The sequence below is a fragment of the Pseudorca crassidens genome, chromosome X (genome assembly GCF_039906515.1).
Source record: "Pseudorca crassidens isolate mPseCra1 chromosome X, mPseCra1.hap1, whole genome shotgun sequence".
NCBI lineage: Eukaryota > Metazoa > Chordata > Mammalia > Artiodactyla > Delphinidae > Pseudorca > Pseudorca crassidens.
Genome location: NC_090317.1, coordinates 73,093,888 through 73,117,453, shown reverse-complemented (window position 1 = coordinate 73,117,453; position 23,566 = coordinate 73,093,888). Strand labels below are relative to the sequence as shown.

General features: G+C 37.9%; 1 protein-coding gene across 2 annotated transcripts in view; it reads left to right on the top strand.

Moving 5' to 3' along the window:
- The window catches only part of KIF4A (kinesin family member 4A), a 127,107-nt gene that overhangs the window by 6,928 nt on the left and 96,613 nt on the right, over window positions 1-23,566 (top strand). For both annotated transcript variants that reach the window (XM_067724187.1, XM_067724186.1), the window contains exons 6-7: window positions 1,635-1,801; window positions 2,036-2,130. In XM_067724187.1, the coding sequence (XP_067580288.1) occupies window positions 1,635-1,801; window positions 2,036-2,130 (262 nt within the window). The remainder of the gene's footprint in view (window positions 1-1,634; window positions 1,802-2,035; window positions 2,131-23,566) is intronic.

The window sequence follows — 23,566 nt, the reverse complement described above, 5'->3', positions numbered from 1 at the left end:
TCGGTCTGTCTGCATTAGAGGATATGGGTTGGGAAGTAATAGGAGGTATGTTAGGACCAGATTATGAAGCCAGGCTAAAGAGCTTAGTTTCTATCCCTGTGAATAGTATGTAAGCTACTTAATACTTCCAAATGAAGGATTGCACTGGCTACTTTTACCAAGTTTTTATCTTACGTGTATATCTCCGACTAGGTTAGCTCCCGGGAGGTTAGGAGAGTATCTTAAAATCTCTTTGTACCCTCATTATCTAGCATAGGGCTTAGGAGTTTGGTGACATTTTAGGAAGCAGGACTTTCGGAAGGCTAAACAAGAATGGATTGAAAAGGAGAAAAACTAGGATGAGGAAGGAAAATTTAGGGAAATGTTGCCTTATTTTTCAGGCGTGAAGTAATATGGGCCTGGATTAGGCAGGTAGATGTGGAAAGGAAAAGGAAACAATGGATTCAAAAGAAGAATGACTGGGAGTTGGTGATAGGTGAGATATGGGGGAATAGCAGGAATTAAAGGCGAATCTGAGGTTTTGAGAATAGCGATCTTAGTAGAAACGAAGAAGTAGTGGAGAGAATCAGTATTGGTGGAAGGAAAATGAGTTTGGTTTCATAATTTACTGATGTCAAAGTGTAAGTAGCAGGCAATTTGAAGTATAGGACTAGAAATTAGGGCCACAGATATAGATTTGGGAGCTATGGGGTAATAAAATCATAGCATATTGAGGCTAGAAGGGACTTCGTAATCATCTAGTTCAATCTCCAGAGGCTCCAGGAAATTTTAACTTGTACAAATTCTCCTGGGTAGATACAGTACCAAGCCTAGGACCCTGTTTTCCTGGCTTCCTAATCCAGTGGAAATTGTACCATGCTATTTTCCCTAGTGAGTATGAGGTATAAAATGGGTCCAAGATATAGGGAGGAACACAGGGCCACATGGAGGAGAATGTAACAAAGAGAAATAACCATAGCTATTTGTGTTGCCCTTGCTGTCCTTAGGGCCAAAACTTACCTTCACTTGGGGCTCCCTGGAAGGCACATATCCATTGCTACCATAAAATCTAGAGGTCTTTTGTAGCTCTAGTATTGACTGGCATCCTTGTTTTGGAGGTACCCAGTGAAGACTGGAGACCTTGGTTTGCAGTGATCACAGAGTTGCTAGTTAAAACTGTCCTTATGGGACTTCCCCGGTGGCACAGTGGTTAAGAATCCAGCTGCCAGTGCAGGGGACATGAGTTCGAGCCCTGGTCCAGGAAGATCCCACATGCCATGGAGCAACTAAGCCCGTGCGCCACAACTACTGAGCCTGCGCTCTAGAGCCTGTGAGCCACAACTACTGAAGCCCACACACCTAGAGCCCGTGCTCCACAACAAGAGAAGCCACCGCAACGAGAAGCCCATGCACCGCAACAAAGAGTAGCCCCCACTCACCACAGCTAGAGAAAGCCCACACACAGCAATGAAGACCCAACGTAGCCAAAAATAAATAAAATAAATTTTTAAAACAACCCAGCCCTTATTACTGTGACTATTTATTGAGGTTCTACTGGAACATCAAGGCATTATTTTTTAAACCACCAATCCTTATATTTCTGATGAAGTATTTGAAGTCGAATCATAAGAGAGTTTTTTCTTTCTCTGAATTAGATTGTGGGACTCACTGAGAAGACTGTTTTAGTCGCCCTGGATACTGTTTCCTGTTTGGAGCAGGGCAACAACTGTAGGACTGTGGCCTCCACAGCTATGAACTCCCAGTCATCCCGATCTCATGCCATCTTTACAATCTCCATAGAGCAAAGAAAGAAAAGTGACAAGTAAGTTCAAGTTACAAGTAAGAGTCAAGATTTTTAACATTAGTTATACTAAAGTTGAATAACAGCTTGCTTCTTGATTTGAAAAATAACCAGACATCAGTACTCTGAGCATGAGTAATGAATGGAGCCATTTGGACTGATGTGAAAGAAAATGAGAACTGGCAGGTGAGCTTTGATACTCACCTACCCTCAAGCTTGTGTACCATTCTCACTTGTGTCCTGTTATCATCACAGGAATAGCAGCTTTCGCTCCAAGCTGCATCTTGTAGACCTTGCTGGATCAGAAAGACAGAAGAAAACCAAGGCCGAAGGGGATCGTCTAAAAGAGGGTGAGAATAATTAAGGCTACAGTCATAGATAAAAACTTCTAGTACTCTTACTGCTGTTGTTGGTGTCTTGACCGGAATATTTCAGGTCACATTCTAACAGTAACTACAATTCAAGTTTGAGGCTGATTTCAGAAACAGTGAAAAATTGTTTCTCTCCCTTGCACTCATTTTCTAATTTAGGTGTGAGATTTGGATCTGGTCCTTGGTTTGATTTCATCTGGCCCAGGCAAGTTTTAGTTTTTGTTTTGTTTTGTTACTCCCAACTACTTATAATTAAAATCAATATCCTGATTCTGTCATCCCAAGTATTCACTATCCTTCCCAGATGTTGTCACTTATAAACCTCATCAGCATGGTTTCCATATCTTCATTTAAGTGGTTGGATATAAATGATGAAGCTCCTAAGGCTAGGAGAACCCCATGGTATACACTATTAGAAACCTGCGTCTAGCATGATAATGACCTGGTAATCTGCATGCTTTGGGAATGGTCTTTCAAGCAGTTATTAATCTAGCTAACAAAAATTAACAACCAGCTCCCATTTCTCAATTTTGTACTTAAGGATCTCATAAAAGATTTTTTCAAATGCCTTGCTAATGTCCAGATATATTGTATGTCTACCATATTTTTCATAGCTACCAGCTTAGTAACAGTACAAAAAAGAAAGAAGGATTAGCCTAAATTGACTTTTTCTAAGTGAATTCAAGCTGGCTTCTAGTGCTTATTCTTCCATTTCTAGGTTCTTGCCAGCCATCTCTATAATAATCTAGAAGACTTATATCAAACTGACTGGTGTGTAATTTATGGAATTAACTTACCTCTCTTTTTTCGAAAATTGAAATTACATCTGCCCAGTCTTCCGGAACATCCTTCTCTGTGATTCCTCAAATATCATTGACATAGCTTCAGTGTTCTTGTTTGAAATTACTCTCAGTTCCCTCAGCTATAATTCATCTGGTCCAAGACATTTGAACTCTTATTAAAGTAGCTGAGTTCTTGCTTACTACCTTACTACAATGATTCTTTACTCATATTGGGCTTCAGTTCCCTCTTGGGAACTGAGAAGGCAGAAGCAGAAATAGTAATTGAGGAATTTTACCTCTTTGTCATTTATCATTATTATACTGCTGGCACAGGGCAGAGACCTATTTCTTCCTCATTCAGCTTTTTGTTCTGAATGTATTTAAAAGTGCCCTTTTTGTTCTATGTTTGAACTTTGAGATTTATCCTTCTTAAGACTATTTTTAAAGGTTCTTTTGCCTCCTCTATCTTTTTTTAGGTGTACAGTCTGAGGTTTTTTATTTTTTGTTTTTTAAATTTATTTATTTAATTTATTTATTTTTGGCCGTGTTGGGTCTTTGTTGCTGCACGCAGGCTTTCTCTAGTTGCAACAAGCAGGGGCTACTCTTCGTGGTGGTGCGCAGGCTTCTCATTGCAGTGGCTTCTCTTGTTGTGGAGCACGGCTCTAGGCACTCAGGCTCAGTAGTTGTGGCACACGGGCTTAGTTGCTCTGCCGCATGTGGGCTCTTCCCAGACCAGGGCTCGAACCCGTGTCTCCTGCATTGGCAGGCGGATTCTTAACCACTGCGCCACCAGGGAAGCCCTCTGAGTTTTTTTTAACAGCTTTATTGAGATATAATTCACATGCCATAAAATTCACCTGTTTAAACTGTACATTTCAGTGGACTTTTGTATATTCAGAGTTGTGCAACCATCACCACAATCTAATTTTAGAACATTTTCATCACCTCCAAAAAGAAACTCATACCCATTAGCAGTCACTCCCCATCCCAACCCCATTTTCTAGCCCTAGGCAACCACTAACCTATATTTCATACAAATGGAATCATATAATTTATGGTCTTTTGTGACTGTCTTATTTCACTTAACATAAGGTTTTCAAGGATCATCCATGTTGCAGTGTATATCATCACTTCATTTTATTGCTAAATCATATTCCATTGTACAGATATACAACATTTTTGTTTGTTTGTTTTTTGCGGTACGCAGGCCTCTCACTGCTGTGGCCTCTCCCGCTGCGGAGCACAGGCTCCGGACGCGCAGGCTCAGCGGCCGTGGCTCACGGGTCCAGCCGCTCCGCAGCACGCGGGATCCTCCCGGACCGGGGCACGAACCCGTGTCCCCTGCATCGGCAGGCGGACTCTCAACCACTGCGCCACCAGGGAAGCCCCAGATATACAACATTTTGTTTGCCCATTCATCAGTTGTATCCAATTTGACTATTTTGAATATTGCTCTGTGAACATCTATATATAAGTTTTTGTGTGGACAAATGTTTTAATTTCTCTTTAGGTATAACCTAGGAGTGTTATACGTGGGTCATATGGTAGCTGTTTAAATTTCTTTTAAAAAAAATTAATATGTAATTAATATACCATAAAACCCACTTTTTTAATGTGTACAATTCAGTGATTTTTTAGTATATTCACAAAGTTGTACAACTATCACCACAATAAATTTTAGAATATTTTCATCACCCCCAAAAGAAACCTATACCCATTAGCAGTCACTCATTTTTTTCCATTGTCCACCCCCCACCACCCCACCTCCAGGCAGTGACTAATCCTTCTATCTTTATGGATTTGCCTATTCTGGACATTTCATATAAATGTAATCATACGATATGTGATCTTTTGTGACTGGATTCTTTCATTTAACATCTTTTCAAGGTTCATCCATGTTGTAACATGTATCAGTACTTCATTCCTTTTTATTGCCAAACAATATTCCACTACATGAATATATTGAGTTTTTATTTATCCATTCATTTGTTGATGGACATTTGGGTTGTTTCCACTTTTGGTTTTTATTAGTAATGCTGCTATGAGCACTGATGTACAAGTTTCTGTGTGGATGTGTGTTTTTATTTCTCTTGGGTATATACCTAAGTGGAATTGCTCAGTCAAATGATAACTCTATGTTTAACTTTTTGAAGAACTGTCAGACTGTTTTTCATAGCAACTGTACCTATTCTACCTTCTTACCAACAATATATAAAGGATTGTAATTTCTCCATATTCTTAGTTTTATTATGTCTTTAATTATAGCCATCCTAGTGAGTATGAAGTGGTACCTCGTTGTGGTTTTGGTTTGCATTTCCCTGACGGCTAATAATGTTTCATGCGCTTCTTGGCAATTCGTGTATCATCTTTGGAAAAATGTCCATTCAGATTCATTGCCCATTTTTTAAATTGGGTTATTTATCTTTTTATTGTTGAGTTGTGTGTGTTCTTTACACATTCTGGATACTAGCCCCATATCAGTTATATTATGCTTCGCAAATGTTTTCTTCCATTCTTTGGGTTGCTTTTTCACTTTATTGAAGATGTCCTTTGAAGCACACATTTAAAATTTTTAGATGAATTCCATTCATCTGTTTTTTCTCTTGTTGCTTGGTGTTTGGCATCATATCTAAAAAATCATTGCCTAATCCAAGGTCACAAAGATTTACGTCTCTGTTTTCTTCTAAGAGTTTTATAGTTTTCAATGTTAAATATAGGTCGGAGATCCATTTCGAGTTAATTTTTGTATATAGTGTAAAGTGGCAGTCCAAACTTTAATCTTTTGCATGTAGATATTCAGTTATCCCAGCATCATTTTTTGAAAAGACTATTCTTTACCCATTGAATTGTCTTGGCATCCTTGTCAAGAAGCAATTGGACTCTCAGTTCTATTCCATTGATCTATATGTGTATCCTTATGCCATTACTACACTGTCCTCATTACTGTAGCTTTGTAATAAATTTTGAAATGGGGAAGTGTGAGGGCTCCAGCTTTGTTCTTTTTCAAGATTGTTTTGGCTGTTTTGGGTCCTTTGCATTTTCATATGAATGTTAGGGTCAGCTTGTCATATTCTGCAAAGAAGCCAGCTGGGATTTTCACAGGGATTGTGTTGAATCTGTAGATCAATTTAGGGAGTGTTGGCATCTTTCAATTCTTTCAAGTCCTTCAATTCATAAACATCAGATGTCTTTCCATTTATTTAGGTCTTCTTTAATCTCTTTCAATAGAAATTTTTTTTAATTTTCAGAGTACAAGTTTTACACTTTTGTTAAATTTACTCCTAAATATTTTATTCTTTTCAATGCTTTTGTAAATGAAATTGTTTTTACTTAATTTCATTTTCAAATTATTTATTGAGCTTTGTATATTGATCTTGTGCCTGCAAGCTTGCTGAGCTTGTTATTTCTAATAGTTTTTTTGATGGATTCTTCAGGATTTCTGTTTACAAAATCATGTCATCTGTGAACAGAGATGGTTTTACTTCTTCCTTTCTGATCTGGATACCTTTATTTCCTTTTCTTGTTTAACTGTTCTGGCTAGAACCTCCAGTACAATGTTGAATAGAAGTGGCGTGAGTGGATATTGTTGTCTTGTTCCTGATCTTAGGGGAAAAGCATTCAGTCTTTTACTATTAGGTATGATGTTAGCTGGGGGGTTTTCACAGATGCCCCTACCAGGTTGAGGAAATTCCCTTCTATACCTAGTTCATTGAGTGTTTTTATCATGAATTTGTCAAATGTTTTTTCATCATCTATTGACATGATCACGTTATTTTGGTTCTTCTGTTGGTATATTGCATTAATTGCTTTTTGGATGCTAAGCCATCTTGTATTCCTAAAATAAATCTAACTTACTGTTTTTATACCTTTAATGACTTTACTGGACTAATTCTACAACTCCCTATAGTTTGTGGTCACAGAAGTGTCTGCTCAGTTACTTTAGTAGTTAGCTAGTGATTGGTCTCATTTCCTTAAATGCCTTTAACCTATAACTCTTCCAGCATTTGCCTAGGGCTCTGAGTTTGTGTTGCGGCTTATTACCTTAAATGCTAAGGTTCTTTACAACTCTTAGTCTCTACTTCTTGAGCAGGGTCTCAAAGTCAGCCAGAGGGTACAAGATGAGGGCCTTTTAGGTCTTTACTGACATTTTTAGGTCTTTCCTGAGCATGCACATGGCTTTCTCCAGCAATATATCAGAGCTTTTTAAAGTCCCCAGTGGACTAGAGGTGGGATAGGGACGGTGGGAGGGAGACGCAAGAGGGAGGGGATATGGGGATATATGTTTACGTAGAGCTGATTCACTTTGTTATAGAGCAGCAACTAATACAACAATGTAAAGCAATTATACGCCAATAAAGATGTTAAAAAATAAATTAAATAAAGTAAAGTTCCCAGTGGAGGGACTACCCTGGTGGTGCAGTGGTTAAGAATCCGCCTGCCAGTGCAGGGGACATGGGTTCGAACCTTGGTCTGGGAAGATCCCACATGCTGCGGAGCAACTAAGCCCGTGTGCCACAACTACTGAAGCCCGAGTGCCTAGAGCCCGTGCTCTGCAACAAGAGAAGCCACCACAATGAAAAGCCCGTGCACTACAACGAAGAGTGGCCCCTACTTGCTGCAACTAGAGAAAGCCCGCACACAGCAACAAAAACCCAACACAGCCAAAAATAAATAAATAATTTATTTATTTTTTAAAAATATATTAAAAAAATAAAATAAAGTCCCCAGTGGACATTTCACTCCCCAGATCTTCCTTTTAAGTTTTCAGCCAGGCTCTTGTTTGACCATGGCTATTAAGTTGGGTGTGTATCATCACCAGATATTTTTCTATATACGTGTGTATATATATATATATATATATATATATATATATACACACACACACACACATTTAGTAATACATTTGTTATATGCCTTTTAAAATTTTGGCATTGCTAAATCAATTTATTTCCTTTTAATTACACAAGTAGTACATGAATCAATTCCTGGTATACAAACATAAGCAATATGGATGAAGATAAAATCCCCCTTGATTTACCACCTAATCCTAATCTAGAGGTAACTACTTTTACCTGCCTGGTGGGTAGCATTCAAGATGTTTTTCTCTGTATATATTTTTATTGGTGTTTCCTGTTTTTTGTTTGTTTGTTTTTGTTTTTTGCGGTACGCGGGCCTCTCACTGTCGTGGCCTCTCCCGTTGCGGAGCACAGGCTCCGGACGTGCAGGCTCAGCGGCCGTGGCTCACGGGCCCAGCCGCTCCGCGGCATGTGGGATCTTCCCACACCAGGGCACGAACCCGTGTCCCCTGCATCGGCAGGCGGACTCTCAACCACTGCGCCACCAGGGAAGCCCTTTCCTGTTGTTTTTAAAGATAGATGCTATCATACTGCATATATTGTTTTTCAGCTTGCTTTTATCTCAGCAATATATGTTTGAAATCTTTTTGTATTAGTATATAAGTCTATCTCATTTTTACAACTGCTATCTAGGATTCCACAGTATACAAAGTCTACCTTGTTTGTTTATTCCTGTTTTGACTGACATTTAGGTTGTTCAGTTCCTGGCTATTGCAAAATGATGCCTCAGTCAATAGCCTTGTATGTGATATACAAGTGAGAGTATTCTCTAGGTTATATACATGGAAGAGAAATTGCTAGTTTGAAGGGTGTACACATTTCAGATTTTTAAATACTGCTAAATATTGTCCTCTAAAATGTCTGTCCCAGTATGCACATACCTACAATATATGAGACTATGTTTCACTGTACCGTTGACAATATTGGATATTATTGACCTTTTTTATTTTCCCCTATCTTGAACATTGCATGTTATTTTTATAGAACTTGTATTTCCCCAATTACTTATGAAATTAAGCATCTTTTTATGTTACTGGCCATTTCTCTTTCCATTTCTGTGAATTCCCTGCTCATACCCTTTGTTTTGGTTTTTTTTCTTTCAGGTTGACTTTTTCTTGTTTTTCTTGTTATTTTTCCTGTTGACTTCAGGAGTTGTTTCTGTATTCTAGATATTAATCCCTTGTTGCATATATTTTTCTTAGTCTCATTTTTTAACTTTTTTAATCTTTCGATTCATGTCTTATGTGTGTATTTCTTCCTATATACTTTTTTCTTGAGGTAAAGTTTATACGCAATAAAATGCCCATATTTTAAATGCTCAATTTCTTGAGTTTTGATAGTTATATGCCCTCATGTAAATACCAATGAAAACGTGATAAAAAACATTTCCATCTCCCCTAGAAAGTTCTCTTGTGTTTTTTCCAGTCAATCCACCCTTCCCACATTCCACTTTAAGCAACCACTTTCTGACTTCTATCACCATAGATTAATTTTACATGTTCTTAGACTTCATAGAAATGGAATCATATAATTTTTTCATGTGTCTGGCTTCTTTTGCTCAACTTAAGATTTTTTGGGCAGATTTTTTTCATGTTCTTGCTTTGATTAATAATGTGTTCCTTTGTACTGCTGAGTAGTATTCCATTATATGATTATACCACTATTTGTTCTTCAGTTTTCCTATTGATGGAAATTAGGGTTATTTCCAGTTTTTAGCTATTATGAATAAGGCTGCCCTGAACATTCGTGTACAGGTCTTTTTGTTAACATACATTTTCATTTCTCCTGGGTAATTACCTAGGAGTGGAAGAGGTAGATATATGCTTAATTTTATAAGAAAGTGCCTAACAATTCTGTAATATGGTTTGTACTGTTTTATGCTCCAGCAATGTTATTGAAAGTTCCATCTTATCACAGCTTCATAAATAAAGATGTCTTAGAAATTCTAGTGGGCATCAAATACATCTCATTATAGTTTTCTGTTGTTTGTTTTTGTTTTGTTTTGCTGCACCACGCAGCTTGTGGGATCTTAGTTCCCAGACCAAGGACTGAACCTGGGCCACGGCAGTGAAAGCACTGAGTCCTACCTACTGGACCGCCAGGGAATTCCCCATCACAGCTTTTTAAAAAAATTTTATTTAAGTATAGTTGATTTACAGTGTTGTGTTAATTTTTACTGTACAGCAAACTGACTCAGTTTATACATATATATATTCTTTTTCATATTCTTTTCCATTATGGTTTATCATAGGATATTGACTATAGTGTGCTATACAGTAGGACCTTGTTGTTTAATATAATACTTTACATCTACTAATCCCAAACTCCCAATCCTTCCCTCCCCTACTCCCTCCTCCCCCTTGGCAACCACAAGTCTGTTCTCTATGTTTGTGAGTCTGTTTCTCTTTCATAGGTATGTTCATTTGTGTCATATTTTAGATTCCACATATAAGTGATATCATATGGTTATTTGTCTTTTTCTGACTTCTCTTAGTATGATAATCTCTAGGCTCATCCATGTTGCTGCAAATGGCATTATTTCATTCTTTTTTATGATTGAGTAGTATTCAGTTGTATATATGTACCACATCTTCTTTATCCATTCATCTGTCGATGGACGTTTAGGTTGTTTCCATGTCTTGGCTATTGTGAATAGTGCTGCTATGGACATAGGGGTGCATGTATCTTTTTGAATTATAGTTTTGTCTGGATATATGCCCAGGAGTGGGATTGTTGGATCATATGGCAACTCTATTTTTAGTTTTTTGAGGAACCTCCATACTGTTTTCCATAGTGGCTGCACCAACTTACATTTGTACCAATAGTGTAGGAGAGTTCCCTTTTCTCCACACCCTCTCCAGCATTTGTTATTTGTAGACTTTTTAATGATGGCCTTTCTGACCAGTGTGAGGTGGTATCTTATTGTAGTTTTGATTTGCACAAAAATTTTAATTTTGATGAAGTTCAGTTTATCGGTTTTTTTCTCTAATGCTTAGAGCTGTTGGTATCCTGTCCAAGAAACCTTTGCATACCCAAAGTGATGACGATAATTTCCTATGTTTTCTACTTGAAGCTTTATAGTTTTAGCTTTTACATTAGTTGTATAATCTATCTTGAATTAGTTTTTGGTTATAAAGTGAGATAGGGGTTGAAGATCATCCTCCACCCCCCCATGAATATCCAGCCCTTCTAGCACCATTTATTAAAAAGAAGGTCCTTTACCTACTGAACTGCCTTAGTATATTGGTGTATTGAGTTGACCATATGTGTGTGTGTCTATTTCTGGACACTATTCTGCCGTATTAGTGAATTTGTTTATTCTTAAACCTTTTATTTATTATTACTATTATTTTAATAAATTTTATTTATTTATTTATTTATTTATATTTGGCTGCGTTGGGTCTTTGTTGCTGCGCGCGGGCTTTCTCTAGTTGCGGCGAGCGGGAGCCACTCTTCATTGTGGTGCACGGGCTGCTCATTGATGTGGCTTCCCCTGTTGTGGAGCACGGGCTTTAGGCGTGCGGGCTTCAGTAGTTGTGGCTCACGGGCTCTAGAGCGCAGGCTCAGCAGTTGTGGCACGCGGGCCCAGTTGCTCCGCGGCATGTGGGATCTTCCCGGCCAGGACTCAAACCCATGTCCCCTGCATTGGCAGGCGGACTCTCAACCACTGCACCACCAGGGGAGCCCTATTTTTTATTATTATTTTTTAAAATTATTTATTTATTTATCTTTGGCTGCGTTGGGTCTTTGTTGCTGCGTGAGGGCTTTCTCTAGTTGCTGCGAGTGGGGGCTACTCTTCGTTGCGGTGCACGGGCTTCTCACGGTGGTGGCTTCTCTTGTTGTGGAGCGCGGGTTCTAGGTGCACGGGCTTCAGTAGTTGTGGCTCACGGGCTCTAGAGTGCAGGCTCAGTAGTTGTGGCGCACGGGCTTAGTTGCTCCGCGGCATGTGGGATCTTTCCGGACCAGGGCTCGAACCCGTGTCCCCTGCATTGGCAGGCGGATTCTTAACCACTGCGCCACCAGGGAAGTCCCAAACCTTTTAATAAATACAGTTCATCACAGTATATATTAATCTCTGGGAGGGCAAGTTTCACCTCACTTTTCTTTTATCAGAACTGTTTTGATTATTTTCTTGCCCAGGTGAATTTTAGAATCAAGTTGTCAGGTTCTATGAAAAATCTTTTTGGGATTTTTATTGAGAACTTAAATTCAGCTTATAGATTAAGTATAACTGAGCCTACCCATCCATGAGCATGATCTCTCCACATTTATTCAAGTCTTCTTTTATGTCTTTCAGTAAGCTTTGTAGTTTTCTTAATGTAATTCTTACACCACATATCCTGGTAGGCCTATTCTGGAATATTATAGTTTTTGTTGCTATTTTGAATACCTCGTTTTCTATTTTTATTTTCTAATCCTGTTTAAGAAAAGTATTAATTTTCAAATTTCCATCTTATATCCAACCACATGGCTGAATTGCATTCTTAGTTTCCCATAATTTGTCAGTTGTGTTTCTTGGATTTCCTAGGTAGGTATTCACGTTATTTTCAAGTACATACTTTGGCCTCTTCCTTTCCAACATTTATATCTTATTTCTTTTCATATCTTTTCCAGTGTAAGCTTGAATAGTACCAATGATAGTAACCATTCTCATCTCTTTTTTTCTTTTTTTTGCTCTAACCAGAACATTGCTAGTGTTTCACCTTAATCTACTGGCAGATAGCCTTTATCAAGTTAAGGAAGTCCTAGTTTTAGTCCTAGTTTGCTAAGAATTATATATATTTAAAATAAGAAATGATTATTGAATTTTATCATTGATTGGGCATTAATGAACATGTAGTTTTTCTTTTTTTCAACCTATTGATAGAATAAACTGTAAAAATAAATTTTCTGTCATTGAATCATCCCCAGTTGATCATGATAAATTACTCTTTCTGTACATTGCGGGATTCACATACTAGTTTCCAATTTAGGGCATTTATATATCTGTTCCTATGAGAGAGTAACCTATAACTTTTTTTTGTATGTATGCTCTCCTTGTTTTGGTTCGAAGATTTTGCCAAGTTTTATATATATATATATATATATTTTTTTAAATTTATTTTTGACTGCATCTGGTCTTCGTTGCTGTGTGCAGGCTTTCTCTAGTTGTGGTGAGCGGGGGCTACTCTTCGTTGCGGTGCGCAGACTTCTCATTGCGGTGGCTTCTCTTGTTGCAGAGCACGGGCTCTAGGCACACGGGCTTCTGTAGTTGCAGCACGTGGGCTCTAGAGCACAGGCACAGTAGTTGTGGCACACGGGCTTAGTTGCTACACGGCATGTGGGATCTTCCCAGACCAGGGATCGAACCCGTGTCCCCTGCATGGGCAGGCGGGTTCTTAACCACTACGCCACCAGGGAAGTCCCAAAAGATCTATTTAAAACTATACATTTTCCTCTAAGTACCACTTGGATATAATCATATAATTTTGAGAAATAGTACTCTAACTGTTCATTTTTAAATAGGAGATTTCCTTTTTAATTTCCTCTTTAACCTAAGAGTTAGGTAGAAGGTGTCTCTGTGTATTCTTTTGTTGTTAATTTCTGATTTATTGCATTAAGATCAATGAATGTGTGTGATTTCTGTTTTTTGAAATTTTGTCTGACTCTTGTTTGAGCTTTGTTAATATTCCATGTATATTTGAAAAGAGGGTGTTTTCTGCTAGGTATATAGTTCTATGTATAACTATTAGATAAACTCATTAATTGTATTATTCAGAGTCTCCATGTCCTGTCTTGTTATTTACTTAATATGCTATTTTCTTACATTATGACCAAGGATTTATCAGTTTCTCCTTGTATTTCTTTGTTTATGTATTTTATATATATATTATATATATATATATATATATACACACATATATATATTTTTTTTTTTTTTCCGGTACGCGGGCCTCTCACTGTTGTAGCCTCTCCCGTTGTGGAGCACAGGCTCTGGACACGCAGGCTCAGCGGCCATGGCTCACGGGCCTAGCCGCTCCGCAGCATGTGGGATCTTCCTGGACTGGGGCATGAACCTGTGTCCCCTGCATCAGCAGGTGGACTCTCAACCACTGCGCTGCCAGGGAAGCCCCCTGTATTATATATTTTTAAGCTATGTTGCTGGCTGCATAAAGTGTCATGGCATATATCTTCTTAGATGATTATATCTATTGTATCTGATTAATATTTCTTCACCTACTTTCTCTTTGTTAGCCCTTGCTTGGTATGTCTTTTTGTATCCCTTAATTGAAACCATGTATCTTGAGTTCATTCATTCATTCATTCATTCATTTATGCCCAATTGGGTGTTCTCTTTTAACAGAGGGTTTTATTCTACATGTTTTTATGTTTGTGTTTGGACTTATTCCTGACATATCATTGGCTACTAGCCCAATGGCCTACTCCTACTCTGGTACTACAACCAATTACCTTGATTGTTATCCCAAGGCTCCCTCTTGTTTGCTAGATCCACTACCTTCAAGTCTACACTACCCTTAGAGTTGGTGCCACCTTTTCATAGCAGTTCTCTCCTGTATATTTTTTCTTCTGTTAGTCCAATTCATCTGCTTTCAGTCTCAAGGATTTTGCCATTTCTGATCCACCAGTGATAGATTCAGAAGTGGCTGCTGGGCCATTCCAGATTGGTAGGTGGCAGATTTAATAAGCAAGGGAACTTAACATGAGGCTTGTGTTGGGCAGCTGCAAGACAAGTGGATCTCCACACCTGCCCACCAGAATCTTAAAGTTTATATAGAGGCTTAACTGAGTTTAGTCATGTACACTGTCCATATGGTCTCAATACGACCTTACTCTCTCAAGGCTGCATTCTTGAAAATGGCTCTAGCTGTGGGAATGGTGGACAGCACATAAGTTCCAAGGACAGGGAAGGGGATGAGGAGCCCCCAGATGCCCAGGTCCATTTCATGGGTCAATCTATGGTAATATCCTCTCCAGTATTACTGAGTCCAAGCTTGAACTGCTCGCTGCACAACAGGCCAATAAATAAAGAGATGCATTGTTGGGGCAAAGAATAGTGACTTTATTCGGAAAGCCAGCAGATCAAGAAGATGGTGAACTAGTATCCCAAAGAACCATCTTCCCAGAGTTAGAATTCAAGCTTCTCTTATACGAAAAGGAGTGCGTGTGTATGGTTGTTGCTACAAACTTCTTGGTGCCAGAATCCATTGATCTTGTAGCTGTCTAAGTAGGTCTGGTCACAGTGTTCCTATAAACCTCCAATAAGACAAATGGTATTCTCTGTTCTGCAACATTTTATCTCTATATGAATGGAAAAGTGTTACATCTTTAAAGGGCAGAGCCTTGAGAATGGACTATCCTGTATATTTCAGGCTATAAGCAACATTCTTAACTTGTAGCAAAAGCAATAGAATACAAAGGTTAAAGTAAAAGAAACAGATCCCTTATGGAATCAGATTTGTTCTTCCCCATTACACCATGACCTCCTCCAACATTACCATCCTTCTCCAGAAGTCTCTTCAGGTCTGGATGGTGTGATTAGGGCCAGTTGTCCCCTTCTGAACTGTGGTCTTTGACATAAAAGGCTCAGATGGGCTGGCTTTCAGTCACATGCCCACTCTGAACTACAGGTGGGGTCAAATACTCCACCCTCTCTCCAAGTAAACCCATAGATTGAGGGTTGGGGAGAGAATAATTTTAAGTAAAACGTGCTGTTTCCAGAAGAAGGGTCAAACTACACTGAGTAAACAAAAAGTATATGTGCCTATTAGCAGTAAATAATGGTTCATTCAAGTCATTTAGATAATTAAATGCCAAAAGTAGGAGTTGAAATTATATGTTCTAGGTAATAGGAAACTATTAATCATGGATATAAAGATCTGTTCTCAAAGAATTCTATAGGTTCTTAGAGGAAAGGCAGTGAGTTTATATTTTTTACCATTGTATCCTCAAAACTTAGAATGGTACCTGGCACAGAATGGCTGCATAATATATTTGCTGATTGGAGTTAATGTAACTGACTTGAACAATTAATTATCGGTCCCTGTGGGATACCACACAAAACTTTTCAATCTAATCTTACATCTTATCTTTCTTATCCACTCTCAGAATTTTAAACTAATTTCTGTATTATAATTCTATGTATGGTGATAAACAATATACCTAAATCTCCTGCCTTAACTGCTTCTCTGAACTTCTTAACCATAATGAAACTTTCCTTTTAGACTAGTTTTCTCACTAGTTCAGAATGTTTAAAACTGAACACATTACCAGTTCTCCAAAGTTTCTTTTTCTTTTCTTTTAATCTTTATTGGAGTATAATTACTCTACAATGGTGTGCCAGTTTCTGCTTTATAACAAAGTGAATCAGCCATACACACACACATGTTCCCATATCTCTTCCCTCTTGCGTCTCCCTTCCTCCCACCCTCCCTATCCCACCCCTCTAGGTGGTCACAAAGCACCGAGCTGATCTCCCTGTGCTATGCAGCTGCTTCCCACTAGCTATCTATTTTACGTCTGGTAGTGTATACATGTCCATGCCACTCTCTCGCTTTGTCACAACTTACCCTTTTTCTAAATATCTATTTAATATATTGCACCACCTTGTGTGTTTGGACTTAATTACAAAAGCTTGAAATCTAAAATCATTTCAGATCTCTCTGTGCTTGAACAAGTGTGAACTTGTGAAAAAGTTCCCCCAATTCTACTGCCTCACTATTTTTCATATCTGTGTTCTCCAGCCTAATCAGTTGCAGGAACTTAGTAGGTGCCTTATATAATGTCTGGATTATCAAAATAATTACCCTTGGGCTTCCCTGATGGCACAGTGGTTGGGAGTCCGCCCGCCGATGCAGGGGACATGGGTTCGTGCCCCGGTCCGGGAGGATCCCACATGCTGCGGAGCGGCTGGGCCCGTGAGCCATGGCCGCTGAGCCTGCGCGTCCGGAGCCTGTGCTCCGCAACGGGAGAGGCTACAACAGTGAGAGGCCCGCGTACCGCAAAAAAAATAATAATAATAATTACCCTTATTTTTCAGCTTTATTGAGGTTTAATTGACAAATAAAATTGCAAGATATTAAAGTGTACAATGTGATAATTTGATATATTTATACATTGTGGAAGGATTACCCCCCTTGAGTTAATTAACACATTGATCACTTTTTTTGGTGAGAGTATCTACATTTAAGTTGTACTCTTGGTACAATTATACAATACAGTATAATCAATTTTAGTCACCATGCTATACATTAGATTCTCAGACATTATTAATCTTATAACTGAAAATTTGTACCTTTTTACCAACATTTTCTTGTTTCCTCCATCCCCAAGCCCCTGGCAACCACTTTTCTGCTCTCTGTTTCTGTGAGTTCAGTTTTTTTTTTTATGTCCACCTATAAATGATATCATACAGTAAAAAAAAAAAAAAAGTGGCTGCCAGCTTTCTCACTTGGCAGCATCTTCAAAGACTTTTAAGAGCTCTCAAAGGAATTTAACTCAATTTCATTAGAGAGTTTTGCCCCTACATTCCAGGTTCCTTTTTTTTTTAACTTCAGAGCTTCAATTTCCTCATTTGTATAATAGGATTTGAATATATACCCCCACAAAGATGTGAGGATTAAGTGAACTCATATTGTAAAAAAATGTAACATAATTCCTAGTATATATTACCCTCTTAATAATTATTAATTCCATCTTCTGTGGTTTCACTTGCTCTGAGTGGTGGTTAATAAGGAATATAGGGGCCCTACTGATATTTATAAACAAGCTCAGATGAACTAAGACCACCTAGGAGCTTGCTAGGGTGATTGTCATCATTTGAGGTAGATTTTTGAGGGTGGAAAAGGCTTGTGGGAATGTGACTTGTACCAGCGGAATTAAGTTTTCTTTAGCTAACAAAATATCATTCCCAAAGCCAAGCCCCCCACTGTTAGAGGGAATCATTTTCTACCTATCAAGAGCTAAGAAGGTTGCTAGCCCCTCTAGGATATTTTCAGTGGGTGGATATGGCTCATCAGAATTTTGTTGCATATTGCATTACGGGGGGTGGAGGAAGGAGGTGTACTCAAGTGTCAGATTTGATTTATGAGGCAAAGAAGTTTATGACAAAATCACAATTGAGTCTTAGATCAAGTGGGAGATGCCTTTAGCTGAAAGGGAAGCCAGTGAGAAAGCAAGACACAGGTATATAGGAAGCAGACAGCAGAGAGAAAGATAAGGAGTTTGATTTTGGATGTGTCAGATTTGGAATGCATATTAGAAAAGTCCAGGAAGAAAGGGGAAATTCAGAACTAGAACTTAAAAGCAAAGTCTGGGCTGGAGATAAATATTTGGAATCTATGGGTGAGGTTGCCCAGAGAGAGTTTTGTAGAGAAAGACTAGATATTGAGAGAGCCAACACTAAATATTAATAAGGAGCACTAATATTTAAGAGTCAATAGTAAAGGAGCCAATTAAAGAGGTTCAAGGGACACAGGATAGTAGTAGCTAAAAAAACGAAATAAGAGTTTCTAGAACGAAGGGATTGTTACCTGTGTCAAATGTTTCAGAGTGGTTACATAAGATGAGGCCTGAAAAGAAACGGATTTGTCCACTGAGGTTTTTGGTGAAGGAATCAGGGCAGGTTGCATCAGATTGAGGTGTGAAAGTAACTACCATTCTGAATGTGGTGTTTATCTTTTCCATTAATTTCCTTATTCTTGTATCCCTTAATGATATGTAGTGGTATTTTGCCTGTTTCCAAACTTTTCATAAGTGGTTTCATAATGTATTTGTTTTTTCATCACTGATTTTTTCCTCAGTGTTATGTTTGTGAGATTCATCCATCTTGATCCATATAGCTCTGTTCTAAGCTTTTTTTTTTAACTAAAGTCTTAAATTTTCTTAGTATAAAGTCATATCAGTAAAACGAAAATTATCTCTTTGCCAATATTTGTTCCTGTTATTTAATTCTCTTATTTTTTGTTTATTAGCAAGAAACATGATGAAGGACACATCCTGCGCTTGTAAAGTTGCTTTCCTTGGGAGGAATCTAGTTTCTGATTTTAATTGGAATAGTTTTAGTGTTTTAATATTTGGAATGATAATAGCTACTGGTTTTGGTAAATGGTATCTAATTCTTTTAGTTCCAGAAAGTAAAGCTGTACTTTAATCTCCTTGACAGATCTTTTTTAAGCTAAGTTGTCTGCTTCCTTTCAGCAACTCTATTTTATAAAAGGCCTATTCTAAGCGTTCTGCTTGTTTCTTTTATTGGTTTCTGGGTCTCCTTATGTGTATTGTTATTTTCCTTTGCTCATTGGGGCTCGTCTAATGCTGGGGTGCCTTACATTGTAGCAGCTATGTTGAGTGGAAAAGCCACAGTGATTTCTGCCCATGAGCCAGGACTGTAGCAGCAGGCATGTTGTCAGTCAGCTTGTCACACTCTTGGGAGGCATCAAGAGGGGCCTCTCTATACTCTTGTTCCCTGGTGCTGTCCTTGTCTCAAGGTGGGGAGGACCCAATCCAACTCTTCAGTTTCTTCTCAGCATTTTCAGATCCAGGAAAACCTGGCATACTCACATAGGTAATATCACCTGTCCCCTAGGAGTTCATAGAGTCCTGCAGGCCAAGTCTTCACCAGGAACTGTGTTCCCATCCTTGCACTTTGGCTGTCCTACATCAGACCCCAGGCCAGTAGCCCAGAGCTCTCATCTGTTCCAGAGATGAAAAACCCTGCATCACCCCTTATTCTCAGGTCTCAGACCCATCCTGTGACCTCATTCTCTTGGCTGACTGCAGTACCTACTTGGCTCAAGAACAGAGTAGATGGATCAGACTTGGGAATAGAGGGGATCTGGGATGTCTTTAACCTACCATCTTCCTAAAATCCCTCTACATTTTTAAAATCCCCATGAAGGGATGAGATTATTCATTTTTCTAAAGTTTTTTCACTTTTCTACTATTATTACCAATTTGATAAGTGAAAAGTGGTATCTCATTTTCATTTCTGTAGTTATTAGTGAATTGAATATACTTTTATATTTATAGACCATTTATATTCTGGATTAAATTACCCATTCAAGGCATTTCTCTCCCTTTAGTCAGTTTGAGTGCTGTACATTTCTTGTTAAGTTTATCCCTACTTTTTGTTGTGACTTTGAATATAAAACATGTTCAGATCACTGCCAGGTAGATTATAAATAGATTACAGATGGATAACAGATAGATTATTCAATTGAAGAATAATATACATATAGAAAGTTGCCCAAATCATAATTATACAGTTTGGTGAATGTTCACAACGTGAATATACCCATCTAACTAGCACCCAGATCAAGAAACAATATTACAAGCATCCCAGAATTACCACCGTGCCCACTTCCAGTCTCTATCTTCCCCAGAGGGTAACCTTTGTGTCTGACTTCTTTCATCCAGTGTAAGGTTGCCAAAGAAAATACAGGATGTCCAGTTAAATCTGAATCCTTTTGCATGGAGCATATATATATATTAAAAATGATTCATCATTTATCTGAAATTCAAATTTAACTAGATGCCCTGTATTTTTTTTCTCTTGCTAAATCTAGTAACCCTAACTCAACATTATGCTTGTGAGATTCATCCATATTATTGCATGTAGTTGTAGTTCATTCATTTTCATTACTATACATATTCCATTGGTGAATATACCACAGTTTATTTATTCTTTGTACTGTTGCATGGGCATTTGGGTAATTTCCAGGTTGGAGCTATTATGAATAGTGCTGCTATGAATATTCTTGTACCTGCATTTTGGTGAACATGTACACAAATTCCTTCAATCCTGAATTCTCCTGTAACTGCTACCCTATCTGCTTCCCTTTAGAGTTAAGCTCCTCAAAAATGTTTACACTGCTTAGCAACACATGTGATTCACTCATACATTTTTTTGGTGAGATACAGCATACCTACAGAAAATTGCATAAATCATGTATATAGTTTATTAATAATTATAAAGTGAACACCCATGTAGTTACACTTAGGTTGAAAAACAAAACATTTCTAGCACCCATATATAGCCCTCACAGGTCACGATCCCCTCCCTTCCCTCCAGAGGTAACCACTCCTGACTCTTGTGGTAGTAATTACTTTGCTTTCCTTGATAGTAGTGCCACCTGTGTATACATCTCTAAACAGCATAATTTATAGGGCTGGCCAAAAAGTTCGTTCGGGTTTTTCCATAACATCTTACCAAAAACCCAAACGAACTTTTTGGCCAACCCAATAGTTTTCTTTACTTTTAAACTTTATATAAGTGGAATCATACTGTATGTAATCTTTTGTGTCTTACATCTTCCATTCAACATTGTGTGTGAAAAGTTCGTATGTTGCATATAGCTGTAGTTCTTTTATTTCCATTTCAGTATAGTTTTCCATTGGTATGATTATACCACTATTTATTCTTTCTACTGTTGATGGAACAACAGTTTCAGTTTCTAGTTTTTAGCTATTATCAACAATACATTCTTGTTCATGTATCCTGATGCATAAGAATTTTCTAAGGTATATACCTAGAATTACTTGGTCATAGGGTACATATACACCCAGCTGTCTTCCAGAGTATTCCAATGTGTGAGAGTCCTGTTGCTGAGCAGTCCCCATGTAGTTATATTCCCCATGTTCTGTCAGAATTTTAAATAGTTGCCAATCTAGTGGGTGTGGAGTGATAAACTTCACGTGGTTTTAATTTTCATTACCTGGATGACCGGTTGATCACTTTTTCATGTGTTTATTGACCATGTATATTTTCTTTTCTGTAAAATTCCTGTTCTATTCTTGCCCATTTTTCTATTGTGTCTGTCTCTGACTGATTTTAAAACGTACTTCTTTATATACTGTAGATTCTAGTCACTGTTCAGTTATATTTATTGCAAACCTCCCCGCCCCCACATGTTTTGCAGATACCTTTTCCTTCATCTCTGGCTTGTCTTTTCACTCTCTTTTCATTTATAATTCCTTTATATTATGTCTTCTTTAAGAAATCCTTTAGTACCACCAGGATATTCTTGAAATTATTCTTTATTATCTAATAAAAGCTTTACAATATTGCCTTCACATTTAAGTCTTTAATTCACCTGCAACTGTTTTCTGTACACAGAATGATGTAGGGGTCCAATTTTGATTTTCCATGTAAATACCCATTTATCCTAGCACTACTTATTGAAAAGTCCATACTTTTTTCACTGATGAGCAGTGCCAATTCTGTCATTTATTAAGTGCCCAAATGTAGCTTGGTCTGTTTTTGGGCACTCTATTCTCTTAAGTCAAATTAAGTTTTCCAAATCTATGTATATCTCCTCACTTATTTAGGACTTCTTTAATGTCTCTCAATAATTTTCCTTGTAGACATCTTATACATCCTTTGTTCCATTCTTCGGTAATTTGTAATTTGACTCTATTGGAAGTGATATTTTAAAATCTTTTTAGTGAAGTATAATATACAAACAGAAAAGTACATATAAGTGAATACCTTGCTGAATTCTCACAAACTGAAAAAACTCATGTAACCAGCATGAATAGAATCTTTTAAAATTTTATATTCTAACTTTGTTTTTGGCATATGGAAATAAAATTTATTTTCTAATATTGACTTTGTATCTAGGAACCTGATTCACTCTCTGTAGTCTATCTTTACCCACCTTACTAAAACAACTATGTAAAACATCACCAGTGATATATATATATTTTTTAACATCTTTATTGGAGTATAATTGCTTTACAATGGTGTGTTAGTTTCTACTTTATAAAAAAGTGAATCAGCTATACATATACATATATCCCCATATCTCCTCCTTCTTGCGTCTCCTTCCCACCCTCCCTATCCCAGCCCTCTAGGAGGTCACAAAGCACCGAGCTGATATCCCTGTGCTATGTGGATGCTTCCCACTAGCTATCCATTTTACATTTGGTAGTGTATATATGTCCATGCCACTCTCTCACTTCGTCCCAGCTGACCCTTCCCACTCCCCGCGTCCTTGAGTCCATTCTCTACGTCTGCGTCTTTATTCCTGCCCTGCCCCTAGGTTCTTCAGAACCTTTTTTGTTTGTTTGTTTCCATATATATGTGTTAGCATAAGGTATTTGTTTTTCTCTTTCTGACTTACTTCACTCTGTATGACACACTCTAGGTCCATCCACCTCACTACAAATAACTCAGTTTAATTTCTTTTTATGGCTAAATAATATTCCATTGTATATATGTGCCACATCTTCTTTATCATTCATCTGTCGATGGACACTTGGGTTGCTTCCATGTCCTGGCTACTGTAAATAGAGCAGCAATGAACATTGTGGTACATGACTCTTTTTGAATTATGGTATTCTCAGGGTATATGTCCAGTAGTGGGATTGCTGGATCGTATGGTAGTTCTATTTTTAGTTTTTTAAGGAACCTCCATACTGTTCTCCATAGTGGCTATATCAATTTACATTCCCACCAACAGTGCAAGAGGGTTCCCTTTCTCCACACCCTCTCCAGCATTTATTGTTTGTAGATTTTCTGATGATGGCCATTCTCACTGGTGTGAGGTGATACCTCATTGTAGGTTTGATTTGCATTTCTCTAGTGATTAGTGATGTTGAGCATCCCTTCATGTGTTTGTTGGCAATCTGTATATCTTTGGAGAAATGACTATTTAGGTCTTCTGCCCATTTTTGGATTGGGTTGTTTGTTGTTTTGATATTGAGCTGCATGAGCTGCTTGTAAATTTTGGAGATTAATCCTTTGTCAGTTGCTTCATTTGCAAATATTTTCTCCCATTCTGA